The sequence below is a fragment of the Odontomachus brunneus genome, unplaced genomic scaffold (genome assembly GCF_010583005.1).
Source record: "Odontomachus brunneus isolate Ranch 3 - 2012 unplaced genomic scaffold, Obru_v1 Obru_scaffold_131, whole genome shotgun sequence".
Classification (NCBI taxonomy): Eukaryota; Metazoa; Arthropoda; class Insecta; order Hymenoptera; family Formicidae; genus Odontomachus; species Odontomachus brunneus.
Genome location: NW_022639581.1, coordinates 293,343 through 307,436, shown reverse-complemented (window position 1 = coordinate 307,436; position 14,094 = coordinate 293,343). Strand labels below are relative to the sequence as shown.

At 38.4% G+C, this 14,094-nt stretch overlaps 2 protein-coding genes and 1 long non-coding RNA gene across 5 annotated transcripts in view; 2 read left to right on the top strand and 1 right to left on the bottom strand.

Moving 5' to 3' along the window:
• Positions 1-290: 290 nt before the first annotated feature.
• Positions 291-9,319, bottom strand: LOC116850022 (COMM domain-containing protein 4). Of its 3 annotated transcripts, XM_032827788.1 has the most exons (9): positions 9,140-9,318; positions 8,938-9,038; positions 2,656-2,704; positions 2,429-2,500; positions 2,272-2,337; positions 2,003-2,042; positions 1,692-1,892; positions 1,331-1,477; positions 291-1,175 (listed from the first exon to the last, which is right to left on the bottom strand). In XM_032827788.1, exons 3-9 carry the CDS (start codon positions 2,656-2,658, stop codon positions 1,138-1,140), a joined length of 567 nt encoding a protein of 188 aa, XP_032683679.1. In that variant the 5' UTR covers positions 2,659-2,704; positions 8,938-9,038; positions 9,140-9,318; the 3' UTR covers positions 291-1,137. The 3 variants fall into 3 exon arrangements, with proteins under 3 accessions (XP_032683679.1, XP_032683681.1, XP_032683680.1); XM_032827790.1 differs by lacking the exon at positions 8,938-9,038 and having other exon boundaries at positions 9,140-9,319; XM_032827789.1 differs by lacking the exon at positions 9,140-9,318 and having other exon boundaries at positions 8,938-9,132.
• Positions 3,420-8,942, top strand: LOC116850021. The gene is made up of 4 exons (XM_032827787.1): positions 3,420-3,469; positions 4,090-4,151; positions 4,447-4,643; positions 4,795-8,942. Exons 2-4 carry the CDS (start codon positions 4,092-4,094, stop codon positions 6,620-6,622), a joined length of 2,085 nt encoding a protein of 694 aa, XP_032683678.1. The 5' UTR covers positions 3,420-3,469; positions 4,090-4,091; the 3' UTR covers positions 6,623-8,942.
• Positions 9,320-13,736: 4,417 nt separating the features above from the next.
• LOC116850015 overlaps positions 13,737-14,094 on the top strand; it is a 113,329-nt gene continuing 112,971 nt past the window's right edge. Inside the window, exon 1 of the long non-coding RNA XR_004379241.1 lies at positions 13,737-13,942. This is a non-coding gene — a long non-coding RNA (uncharacterized LOC116850015). The remainder of the gene's footprint in view (positions 13,943-14,094) is intronic.

Genomic DNA, 14,094 nt, shown 5'->3' with positions numbered 1-14,094 from the left:
ATTTGCGGAAAAACAAGTTACGTATTCTCCGTAACAAGTTAACAAAAAGAAACAGGGAGCTCGCATACAAGCCGAGACAGTCATGACAATTGAGAGTGCAAAATTAAGAGTTTATAGGAGTCATGATAGAGATCTTTCGCGGAGACCCCGGAACTAACATTGGTATTGTGTAAAATTTCGAGTAAACTAAAGAAAATCGCTATACAATTGTGATATTTATAATTAGGATAATAATCCGAAGAGTGCTACAAAGCATTTTTAGGAAAGAATGTAAATAAAAATGATCTAAATTATTTGAATAAATAATCGCGACTGAAGTGCGATACGAATATATATTTTAATTTATTATACATTTTTAAGGACTTAAATGGTATGCAACTTTCGTCAGCGTGTCATTCCTCGCTTCTGACGTCACAAATTCGATATGACGAGGTACAAGGAGCCTTAAGACTTCTGAGTAGTCAGCCGAGAACTCCGCGTTGATGGTAGTTGAAAACGGTAAGATGATGAAATATTAGGTGAAAAAAATTAATCTGTCAGTTTCCGAAGAACTTCTGCACTAATGCACACTATTTCAATAAAAGAGAGATAAAGTGAAAGAAAGTATATTTGCCTCTTTCTACAAATTTATTGCACCAGTGCAAAAATTGGTCGAAAACGAATAGACGTAACGATGTAAACAGACGATTAATTTTTTCCTGCAAACCACAGCGTTACTATTGAATGTAGTGCGTGTATGTCACACGTGACACAATTGTAGAAGTACGGAAATGCTCCAGACACTATGCTTATTGTGATATTCAATGCGTACAAATAGTTCTTACAGTCATATTCGACATCGAGTCGCACGAATAACTTCTTGTTAAAACGAGACGATTTATCGCATTTATTTTGCGATTATGTAAGAGTTATTTCGGCAAAAGAAGAGCATTTCACAAGTATACAAAGTAGATTGCGAGTGTCATTTGAATAAATTTATATCTTTTTATTTAACCATGGTTTACAGGAATTTTGGGCATAGTTTTCCTCGCTTCTGACATCATCAATCCAACATAGCCGCGGAGACTACTCAAGAGCTTTAAACGAGTTGTTCATTTATTGCCTGAACGCGAGCGTTGAATGAGCGCAACAGTATATTCACAAACCTAACATTAGCGCTTGCACTCTTCTCAATTCTGAAAAAAATATGGATATTATAAAATAGCTTACAATTATATAATTATATCAGGAATTGAAGAAAATATATTCATAATAAAATAGAGATAAAAAGTATAAAAACGATTTCCATTGCTATGATTTCGTATAAGCGTTATAAAAATCAGTTATTTACCTTTTAATAGTACTTGCACGTCGTCTTTCGAGATATTTATAGTGGAATCTTCCTCATGGCCGTAATACTTTTTCAATTTTAATGTTACGGTGGAAACGGGCGATGCGCTATCGCAAGGCAGTACTTCGATAGAGGACACGCGACTGACTGAAAAAGTAAATCATGAGTCAATTTTAACGCAAACCAGAATTCTGAGACAATCGAAGGATATTGCTAAATGTAAAAAAAAAAAGAAGAAAAAAGTCGACAAATTTATATCATCAGGCTCCGATTTCTTCAAGACCAGAGAATTAAATTCTATATTTCCTGAATTCAACCTCGTAAAAATGGAATATCTCTTCTTTCAAACATCAGATCTCACCTCTCAAAGATTGAGACGAAAGAACAACCGCGATCTGAGGACAATGAGTAGTATGAAGTCTTGCCACGGCAGTGCTGTGCTCTCGTGGAAGCCCCAATTGTTGCAATTCACTGTTCAAATCGGCGGCGGAAACGCTGTATCGGGCGGAAGATGTAAAGATCAATTCGAGCGCAGCTACCATCGCCTTCGCGTCACCTATATCTGAAAGTAGAACGAATATCTCTATACCTTAGTTTCGAATTAACACAGTTGATTGCCGCTTAATTTAATTTCGTGATTACATCAATAATAGGACACTGAATTACACGCACCGAGGTTAGCGTCTTGCGTGATCTTTTTTACTTTCTCCTCCTAAAAAAAAGTTGATTATAATGCAATTAAAATGATGTGATCGACAAGTACTCGAAATAAAAAATATAATGCATAAAACTTGAAGATAATAATTATTTATCATATATTACATCGAGCATTATGAATTATTTTAAGAAACAATCTGAATTAGAAATATTTGATAAAATTGTCAAGAAGATAACTACTCAAGAAGACAACACACAGCTTTTAAGTCACAATTTATACTTACATTCAGTTCTCCCTCGGTCAGATACTTAGCTACTGTTTGGCCTAGTATTTTCATCTTAATTGAAGTCTGAAAACCGAATATTAAATGTCGTTACGTCATAAAAATTATATTACAGCCTGATGAGATATGACAAATAAAATCGTGAATTGAACAATACCATTCGCGAAAGCGTGTTGATCTCCGCCAGTAACCAGTCTGGACAGTCGCCATCGCCAAGGAATCTGAATTTCTAGCATGAAACACAATCAGTTACGAAAACGTTAAACGGATTTAGTAATCGACGACTCAAACAAGTAATATCACACTAAACACTTGTAGTTGTATTTTATTTATTCACTAAAAAAAACAACTTGCATCACGACTTTATAAATTAAAGAATCTTACCATTTTTAGTACCTCCTAATATCTCGATCGTTCGATGCCTTCCTCTCACCTGGAAGTCACATCACTCGTAATTATTAAACATAATTATTACAAAAAAAATCTCTGTTCATGATAAATATATCTACGAATTTTACACGAAAGAAAAAGAAAGAAGCGACGTGTAATATAAAAAAAGAGATGGAATTGTTCTTCTCCTAGAATTCCAACGTGAGTTCCAAACAATAAGTAAGTTATTCTTTACCGTGATACACAATTACTCTTCGAATTATTACGTAGCTCAGAATACAAAATCTCGAGTCCGCCCTGCTGCCCCGCCCTTCGGAGAAATATTTAATCAACGTCACGTTAAAAGTCACCGCCACGTGGAGATCTCTACGCCAGACCAATCATACCGGGCGTCCGCCACGCGAACTTCTCCGCGTCCATCTGAGCGTGTACACCCTCGGGGAAAACAGCGAGACTCCTCGGCGAACTTTTCCACCGTAACGTTCCGCGATATATCCACGTTCCTTTCTCGCACCGATATAATGCTGCCAACAGTAAGTATCACGACGTTGAGACGCCGGACTCTCAGATGGACGTCAGGATGTTTGCGCTCGTCGGCGGAGTAGATTGGCGTGGGTATCCGCGCCAGGTGAACGAATTCCCCATGCAATCCGCCTAATCCTTCGGCCGCGACGACGTGTCCTATGGGACTTTCGGCCAACGGACATAAATACCGCGAGTGCGGTCGGCCTACCGTCACTCTGCTTGAGGAAGTCGCGAACGCCGTTCGGAACGAACGCTCGTCGTCAACAGGTGCACGCCGCAACAGGTAAGAAGAGACACACCCGGGATACGACTTGGAGGATAATGAGTAGACACTTTCTCATGACGATAATTAACGGAAAATGAAAAGAAGAAAAGAAGTTAAATCTTCCTATACACGCGATCATCCATATTTATAATAATTAATCCTTCTATACTTAAAGCCTAATTAAGTTACAATGCTACACAGACGATTATTATGCAGCACTTTTTACACAGCTATGCGAGTAAATTTGGAATATTCATTTTTGCTGTACAACTTGATAGAAATTTGACGTAAAAGCAGATAGAAGGTTGATCGTTTCATAAAAAAAAGAGAGGGAGAATTGGGTGGAAAATAATCCTGAATTGGGTGGAAAATAATCTTGTAACCGTGACGCGCAAATTTGCTCAAGTCTATTCTAGTTTCCGCCCGTATGCTTACGACACAATCAACCCGGAGACAGTTTGAGTGACATTGCTACGTCATCGACTACAAAGGAAAATTATGCTGACGTCCGTGACGTACTTAGTCAATCAATATAAATCAATAAAGGGAATTCTCCGAAAGATTACTATATAAATAAGTTACTACGGATTAACTTTTTCTCAGCGTCGAATAAACATCCACATAAATTATCTTTTCAGCAATGAGGAAGATACTTCTGGCCACGACTCTGCTGTCGATAGCAATATCAGAAGATATTCTGGTAAGTGTACTGATATCTTAAAATTAATAAAATATAATAAATAATATAAATAATAATATAAATAAATTAATATCTTAGAATCCCGGATTGAAACAACGTGATCTGTCTTTCTAAATTGAATAAATAAAACCAATATAAAAAATAAATAACAAGACAAGTAATCGCAATTTTCTCTAAAAAGTAGAGAGGCGCGGGAAGCGATAGAGTCGCGTAGAAATTATTTGTCTAAAAGAAATACACGAGTGATAAATTAAGTAGTCCTTCTCTATAAAATGCGGTTCTTTTTCATGTCAAGGTGGAGAAGAACTCGAGACTAACGACGTGGATCCGCGAGAAGCAATTCCCGAGCAAGAGACTGAAGCGAGCGTCGCGAGACGACATCCTGTCCGAATTGGAGGATGTCCCAAATTACGACAACGCCGACAGGCAGTTTCTTCGAATCTCGGACCCGCAGTTCATCAAGGAACCCATGCAACCGCCTCCTGTGATCAGGTGACACGATGATTGCAATATTATTTGAGCAGCTGTGCCGGCTCGTTCGTCCGCATAAGCTGAAAATTCCACTGCAATTCTCGGAGCGGCACAAAGATGCGACGAAAGTTGGACGCGCTTCACTAAATCTTCACGTGTGATTTCGTTACAGACGGTCCGATTTGATGCGGATCTCGCAAAATGATCCACTGCCTTTCGACAAATCGAAGCTCGACGACATCAAACCGAAGATCTTGATCTCCATCGGTGTACAGGATAACAGCGCGGCTGGTAGCTCGCAGGAGGAATACTCGACGAGGAAGAACTATCGCAAACACATTCAAGACTGGCAGATGCAGCAGCCGTTCTACGTCGAGGAGCCATACTGGATCGACATCAACACCGACTACACTGAGGGATCAGCTCAGCATCCGGAGGGTGGCGACCCTTACATAATGTCGCGAGGCAAGAAATTCCGGATAAAGAGCCCGGACAAGGAGAAGACGATGAAGGATTACGAGGAGCTCCTCGACTACACGAGCAAAAACAAGAGATTGTCGACGAAGAACCGCGTTCGCAGATCCGTCGGGACAACGGCTGAAGGACTCCAGGGTGATAGCGTCGCCGATAAAAGACGCAATCGGGAGGAGGAGACCAGACGCTACAACCTCCTCCGAGATTTTGACGGAGTTCATATTAGTAAGGTCGCGTCGATCCAAGCGAGAAGTCCCGACGAGGAGTCGTCCAAAACCGACGAGTCGGGCGATGAAAACGCCGAGAAGAGGAAGAATATCCCCGTGAATCCCGCTCATGACATCTTTGTTGAAGAACTCGAGATGGATAAGTCGAGGAACTCGATGAAAGAATCACCGTACGACCGCAAGTTCGTAAAAGGAAATCAAGTTACTGCGAATGACACGCTAATTACAAGCTCCGTCGAGGAAGAGCGGAAAATAGAGCGCAAAGAGATCCCGAGTTATATGGAAAGTGACAACGACGAGACTATAAAGGTCGGCAAGAGATCTCATAGTCATAAGAATCACTTTGTCATTGGCACGAACAATGAGAACGAGAGATACGGGATATTCGTCAAAAGGCACGGCAAGGGCAGAAATCGCAAAATTGATTGGATCAATGCGGACTACGATCATCGACGTACGGATAACATCGACAGGAAAAAAACTACCATGCTCGAGCGAATGCGTCTACGCGACGGTCATCTCGACAGAATAGAAAATTTCAGCACATACGGCGACTTTTTTATCCCGTCTCGGGGCAAGAAGCCGCTTAGCGAGTCAGATGATTTGGACAGGAAGGATACGAAGCCAAGTAAGTCCTCTGCAGGACGGTGGGAGGATTTGTCAAGCATACAGCGTTACGCGCAACGCGAAGAATCCGAAAGCGATAAGAGAGAAGTTGACGAAGCGATGGAGGACGAGTCGGGAACCGATCAAAACGAGACCAGGTCGACAGACGCGCGACTGATGACCAAGCCGGACTCGAAAAGCTTCTCAGGGATAAGGACTCACGCTAATTACCGGGAGAAGCGCAACACCTACGATACCAGATCAGATCTCTGGAAAGACGCCTTGCTGAGGAACATCGAGCGGGAGATCGTGGAGTCGACCTATTTAAGGCCGAGAGACAAGCACAGCAATGTTCTGGACCTGCAGAATCACCTGTCCACCGATCCCTTCTTCATCATGCGGGGTAAGAAGGCATCACACGAACTCCCAGACGCAGTCAGCTCGGTGACAGAACGGCGAAACGACATGGACGACGTCGCCCGAGCGATACATTACTCGATAGAGGAGAATCTGCTGAAGATGCTGCTGATGGAAAGATCCAAGTGCAACGAGCAATACTGCGATATCGACGTGAGTCGTCCGTTGAGGGACAAACCGGTGTTTAGGAACCGGCGCAATCCGCTTGACAACCTTTTGAAATACGACCCGTACGTGATAATTAGAGGCAAGAGGGCGAAGCTGGATAACTTTTAGAGCAACGGACAGTTGCGGCCAAAGTGGACGAGTCGCTCGAGCAGATTTTCATTACGGACGCTGCGCGAGACGACGAAGCCTGTGTTCTTGGAGCATATTCGAACGCTAAGCACGCCTTTCTGATCCTTAAGCTAAATATACAGAACGCTGGTACAAAAAAAAAACTTCAAATGAAAAGGGCGTATTTAGCGTTTGAATACGCATCAAGAACGTGGTCCCTGGTCTTCCAGAAGAAACGCGTTATTCGAGACATCCTTTCCGATGACTACGCGGTGTTGTAATTAGGAATCCAGGTAGCAGGGGAACTTCTAAAATAATGTCTTAAAAATATCTTAACTTTTTCACTATTACACGTTCATTTTATATTGAACATATATCATCAAAAAATTGATGAAAAATTTCTTAAATCACTTATCGTAAGTTATAATCTTGTTGCTTTCTTTTTTGTTTTGCTTCTGGTTTCCATGTATAATTTTGAAAGCATTCTTGAAAGTAAATTAGAAAGCAAATTAGAAATTAGATTTACATCAGTACGTCCGAGAGACGTTTGGTGTTATTATCAAAGTTACGACTTTTGATTATTCGCCGCGGACTCTTGATTGATGATATCAGAAGCAAGGGAATGCCCAAAATTCTTGCAAAGTTAACTTTTTCACTATTACACGTTCATTTTATATTGAACATATATCATCAAAAAATTGATGAAAAATTTCTTAAATCACTTATCGTAAGTTATAATCTTGTTGCTTTCTTGTTTTGCTTCTGGTTTCCATGTATAATTTTGAAAGCATTCTTGAAAGTAAATTAGAAAGCAAATTAGAAATTAGATTCACATCAGTACGTCCGGGAGACGTTTGGTGTTATTATCAAGGTTACGACTCCTGATTATTCGCCGCGGACTCTTGATTGATGATATCAGAAGCAAGGGAATGCCCAAAATTCTTGCAAAGTACGTCGAAATAAAAAAGATGTAATTAACACATAACTTTCTGCTCAACCTGCATTTCTTTGTTATTTCATCACGTTAATATTATGATTATTTATTGACTGTTAGAGTAAAAGAAAAGTGTTCGGAATATTTTGGAGATATATTTAATCGATTGTCATTTTCTTGAATATATCTTCTTATATTTCGACGCACTTTGCCGGAATTTTAAACATATATTTCCTCGCTTCTGATCAATTAAAATAGCCGCGACGAGTGGCAAGAGTCTCAAAGACGTCTACAAGATGTCCCACTTGTTCAGATTTATTTAGACTTCTTTTAGACATTTTTTTAGAAGCTTATGCTACCTTGGAAACAGGACGTGTGACATAGGGAGCGGTCTCTCGACCTTACCGGTTGCTATTTGCTTCGGCTATGCCCGAATCGACGCAACACCAACGATCCCGTGTATAACGATCCCGCAGACGACGTCTGCGGATAAATAACGGATAAATTCGGATAAATAACGAGAGAATTATGAGTTACTTAGTAATTAAGTAGACTTAGCACGAGGAGGAATTGTTTATGCAATGGTAGAGCTTGCGAAACATGCGATTCCATCTACAAATGTCAATATCACGTAGACATGAAACTTAGGACGATCTAAGTACATAATCTGTACTCGCGTGACTTACTCAAGTTTAAATTCGGCATATTTATTATAATGTTACTGCATGCTACTGTTAATGCTAACAGACTTGCGACGTAAATAAACAAAAGACACTAGAAGGAGGATAACATTTAGTCAGTTTTTTTTAGCTGAACTATCTGAACTGATACATATTGATGTAATAAGTTAGAATGAAACAAGTATATTTTGTTTCATTCTAATTGCATCTGTCTGCACAAGTTCAGGCATTCTAAGAAAACAGGCCAATTAAGTCGCGCTGTGTGTTGAAGTAGTGAATAGAAGAATAAAAGTTGATATATAAATCTCAAAGAAGTTGCACGTAATCGACATATAGTTAATACTGTTGCACGCGTGCTTTTGGAAACGAGAATTGATTCACTGATCTCTCAACGTCAGCTGTCGAGGACTTGACGCCTCGTTTACGTTGAGAGACCAGTGAATCGATCTTTGGCCCCAAAAACGCAGGCACAATAATATATTGACTCATATATGTATGTATAAAGACATAGGTCGGAGAGCATAGACTTTTGTGATATTTTGTTTTAAAGAAATTGCGAAACTTAACCCTATACGTGCGCGCGAACGCACAAGTGTACGTGCAAATATCGCCAAAGTCATTTCCTCGTTGCAAATGTTATCGATTACTTTATGCTTGAACAAAGTACGTTCACGAGAATTGTGTGAAATCAAAATAATTACCTGCTGAATATCGATGTTCGCGAAATTGACACTTTCTTACGGTTCTTATAGGTTAGGTGGGCGTGACACTTCCGTTTTCTTCTATGCAACTCGACGAGCGACTAACATGAGCGTTGATGAGACCATTTTAATCATCAGCCGATAAAAATTAACATCATTTGCTAATTTATTATATATTTCGTATATTATTTATTATGATTACCTTCACATACGAAGACTTGTCGTCGAGTTGTTTGGAAAATCCGTACGACTTGTTGTTGGGTTACACTACTTGAAAGTATACTCGCTGTAGAGTAGTGTCATGTGTGCGCGACGCGTCTCTCCAATATCGAAACAGAGAAAAACCTGAGAGCGGTCACCAGCCTGATTTTAGTCGCTAGAGCTTTGACTACATAAGTATGGACTACCAGTTGGCTTTCTCACGCTGTAATCAACATGAAGAGCGCCTCCAAGAGCTAAGTGGCGAATCCTAGTACTTCGATGACATATTGTGAACTTATGTATAGTAGCAAACCTATATTTTTACCAGTTCAATGCTTGATATAATGATACAAACAACATTTAGAAATATTAATTGAGACAAATTATTTGCTAATTTTGACACACATGTCAAAGAACTTGATATATTAGAGAACCATAAATATATGTTAATAAAATTAATAATATTTTACTTTCAAGTAAAATTATATTATGAAAATAAGTGCATTACTGAAGAGAAACCTGAGAGCGGCCACGTCATACGTTTTGGCCAACATCGATTTTCACGCGGTTCGATGCGCCATCTGCATCCATTTTTGAAGTGGAATACGTTTCCTACGCTCATTTTCAGACGCTGTCGGTAAAATGTCTATTTGTTGCATGTCCATTCTATGCCCATTTTCTGGTAATTCATGTCCGTACTAAACGCATAATTGCGTGGTTAAGAACATGGACAGTCCATGCTCAGAATGAAGATCTACTAAATGTAAAATTGCACATAGAGATGAGTTTTCGTACACGAATTTTGCATATATACAGCTTTCATTTTCAACTATTCACTTTTTCCCACCCGTAGTTTGAATGGCATAATTAAAATATACTTAGATTTATTCACGCGTCGTATATTATTTCTTCTCCCCAGAAGTGATTTTATCCCAATTGAAATTTAATTCGTCTTGTCAACGACAAACGCGTATGCATAAGAAGATCCCGAAGAGATCCCTGTTGAAAAAAACCAGGTAGAAATTCATATAATTTCTCCTGGTGATTTGAGCTAAAAGCCCATGGAAAACCATACGGATTCCCACATGGTTTTCACAGGAATCCCATGTGAAATTCCATGTAGTTACCTGGACAGCACAAAATATATATATTTATAAAATATTTATAAGATTTATTTGATTATTTTATAATTATTTACCAAAATATTTTATAAATATTTTTGTGATCTTAGAGATTTAATAGATCATAAATATTTATCATAAATATTATAAATTTATTTATTAAAATATATGACATTTATATGCATTTTTTCTTTTCCTGAATTTTTCTTAAATTTCCTACTTTATTGTTTCACACGCTACTTAATTTAATTTAAATTGTAGCTCGAAAAATTTGCTTACCATGCTAGGGTTCGACGAACCTGAGACCTCTGCTTCTTGAGTCGTCACCTTACCTACAGCGCCACTGTCACTTTGACTGAGAGAGCTTTATATTATATACATATGGTATATCAATATACGAAAACAAGTGATTTATTTAAAAGAAGAGAATAGATCCTTTTATATGTAAAAAGTATGTTTAAAAAGTATGTAAAATATATTTATATATTTTTTTACATTTTATAAGTATGTAAAAATATCTACTAGTTTTAAAAGTAAGTAAAATACAAATTAATCATTTTGTAAATTTAAATAAACTGTTTTCTGACAATAAAAGTAACTTATAAAATATTGATTCATCCGGCAAGCAGAAATGTATTAAAATAGAAGTGACATTTTGACAGCTTTTCATGTTAATATTTTATTTTAATATTTTCACGCTAATTTCTCTCAAACTATTCATTATTTAATAAGCGCCCCAGAATATTAATAAACATTCTATTTTACTATATTCAAAAACAATATTTTTAGTAAAAAAAATATTTAAGAATATTTTTTATTTACTTTTAATATTCTTACTTTTCTTCTATTAATTGCGCGTTATATATGAGCGGATAATCTTCTGGTAAAAACATGTATGTAAGAAACGTCAAGCTGTCAAAATGTTACTTCTGTTTTGACACATTCCCGCTTGTCTGATGAATCAACAGTCATGAAAAACGATCAGCTGGAAACGAACACGGCTGGTTGAAATTTTCTAGTAATTATAAATCTAGTGAATGGAATAGCATCAATGCAACTGAGTGTACAACAGGCACGAACCAGACGCATTTTATTTACCACCGCGAAAATGCGCCTAACGAACGTAGTAAAGGCGCACTTTGTTAGATGGCGTCTCGAAAATGTGCCTAACTATGGCCATTGAAATCAAGCTGGTAACCGTTCTCATGCTTCTCTCTGATCGAAGACTTTCTTACTGCCGTAAAGAAAAATTTCGAAGCGATGCATGGAGCGCTTCGCAGCGGAGGCTTTGGAACCAAAGAAAATAACGGGTCTGGAAATCGCAATGGGTCCAAGCGACATTTTTAGCTGACACTCGAATCCTTCGATATACGACACGAAAATTTGTGGAGTAGTCTATGATCAAAACAAGCGAGTGAAGATGTGCTTAATCTATAGATGTTGACCTTGTAGAAACAGATGCGCTGACAACCTAGTGATAGTGCACTCCCATATTTATACCCTCCTACATTCAAATCGCATCTCCTACACTCTTTTGCACCTTTTGCATAGTAAAACGGCGGCAAAGATCAGCGCAGTCGTACACGGTACAGGGTATGAGATTTCGGATATCGTTTTTTTATTAACGTTTTATCTGTTACAATTTTGATTATACATACATATAATGCGGATCCTTCTTTAAACACATGGTTGCTATGATACAAATGACGAGGATAAAAATTTGGAGTGCGTAAAAATGTAATTATAGATGAGTTCTTTCTCATTTTTGTTCGATTTTTCTTTTTTATCTTTTTTCTCTTTTTCACTCTCTCTTCTCCTCATTACTTCATTGGTCATGGCGATGGGTCAAAACTCTCTTTCTCTCTGTCTCTATCTCCCTCTACTTCTTTTTGTGTGCGTATATTAATATAATATACCGAGATTGGCCCATGTCCACTCTAAGTGGGTAAAGTATTGTAGTACCCTTGCGATCGCTCAATTAAATCGTCCCTAATTCGCTAAGACTTCTCTCCCTTTCTTCTTTTTTATACACTATCTTGGTGTGCGCAATCGTCGCTCAAGACTGATCTGGTATTAGCGATTCGATCGTCCCGCCGACCTTAGGACTGTGTTTCCCACACCGATCACAGAGGCACGAATTCAGTGCCAAATTCAGAGGACGGTATTCATGGAGGTACGAATGCACGTATTTCGCACAAACTTTTGCCCATAAACGTCAAGAAAGCCAAATAACTTGGATGAAGTGGAGCGTCCTTAGGACATCTTTGCGAAAACATTCTGCAGATTGTTTCGTGAGGCTCGAGAAGTTTCACCGGTAGCGTCTTAAATAATTAATTAGTTCTGATTTATATCGCTTGAACGTGAATTTCTAAGCATAGCTGCAACTAACGAAAGTATACAAAAAGAAACTTTTACAGCCGATTTTTCAGTGATAGTCTAAACTTAGATTTAGCTTTAAACTCTATCCTAACAATGTCCTTGATGTGAATAAAATTTAAATTGTTTGTGAATAAAATTGTTTGTGAATAAAATTTAAACTTAAATATGAGTTTAAGATACTATTGAAAGATCGGCCCTTAATCGATCTAATTATAACTTAATTAATCCTAACGAAAGTTAAGATTGCGAAAGTGTATCACCATTCTCGATCGAACGACTCCGCTAATGATATTGATCTCGGGTAATTATAGAAACAGTCCTACAGACTAGAAATACAGTTACAGATCGTAGGAAATGAATGATAATAATTATTCCACGAGAATACATCGAAAGTCGTTCGTATTCAAAGTGCAATCCGCTTAACGCTTTATAGATTTCGACGTTAGTGACGTCAGTGTCAAAAGACGCTTCAAAGCGTCTAGTGTTCATCCCTGAACATCAATCATGAATCTTTTCACGTGAATTTAATCTTAGTTAACAATCATGTATTTTTCCCCTAATATAAAATCATGAAAAGCGAATAATTTTACGATATTTGGATCATGAATCTTTTCTTCCAATATAAACTCCTGAAAAGTGAATATTTCCGTATATTTTTAAAATTAGGAACTAGTCCCATCTCCGATTAACTTCGGCTGATTATTCCACTGAAATTAATCGCAATCGTCGTTCAGCAGAATTGACCAATCACGGTTGTCTCCTAGACCTAGTTTCACAATAGTGTAATCGCATCATTCATATGCACAAAGAAATCAACCAAACATAATTCATACAATAAAAGGATGCCTTTTATATTAGACATATTTTACATTAGATTAATCAATTTCCTTGTGCGTATGAATAATACGACTTTAAATAGATCTTTAACGAGTTAAACTCCGACTAAAGTAAGTGAAACTAGGCCTAAGATGGTAAGACCGGCTCTAGATCTTTCACTTTTCACGAGTTCACGCTAGGGGAAAAGATTTATAATCGACCCCCTCCCGTGGTGTCAGTCGTTTCATCGAACTACACTTCGACGTAAGATCGCGCCGCCGTCGCGCGCATGATTTCAAATTAGTTGGACATATTACAGTAATGGTCGATCGGTCGGTCGGTTGCGGACGTGTGGCTTACGCGGATACGCGGGAAAAACACGAGAATCGTCGGAATATGCACGACGCAAGCGAAAGAAGAGGTCCTCTGAACTTGGAACGACGATGGATTGCCTTCGCGTATGTTCGTGCAGCGACGAATGACACGTTGTCAGTTTCTCTATTTCTCTCTTTCTTTCACTCTATCTCTTTCTCTCTTGCTCCTTTACCATTATACACAAGATTTATCAACGATTATTCAGAATAGAATTCTCTCTCTCTCTCTCTCTCTCTCTCTCTCTCTCTCTCTCTCTCTCTCTCTT

Coding starts and splice junctions, on each gene's coding strand:
- LOC116850021 (XM_032827787.1), top strand. CDS start 4,092: ATGAGGAAGATACTTCTGGCCACGACTCTGCTGTCGATAGCAATATCA. Junction 4,152..4,446: donor CAATATCAGAAGATATTCTG/GTAAGTGTACTG, acceptor TTTCATGTCAAG/GTGGAGAAGAACTCGAGACT. Junction 4,644..4,794: donor CAACCGCCTCCTGTGATCAG/GTGACACGATGA, acceptor ATTTCGTTACAG/ACGGTCCGATTTGATGCGGA.
- LOC116850022 (XM_032827790.1), bottom strand. Junction 2,043..2,271: donor TGACCGAGGGAGAACTGAAT/GTAAGTATAAAT, acceptor ACTTTTTTTTAG/GAGGAGAAAGTAAAAAAGAT. Junction 1,893..2,002: donor CACGCAAGACGCTAACCTCG/GTGCGTGTAATT, acceptor TTCTACTTTCAG/ATATAGGTGACGCGAAGGCG.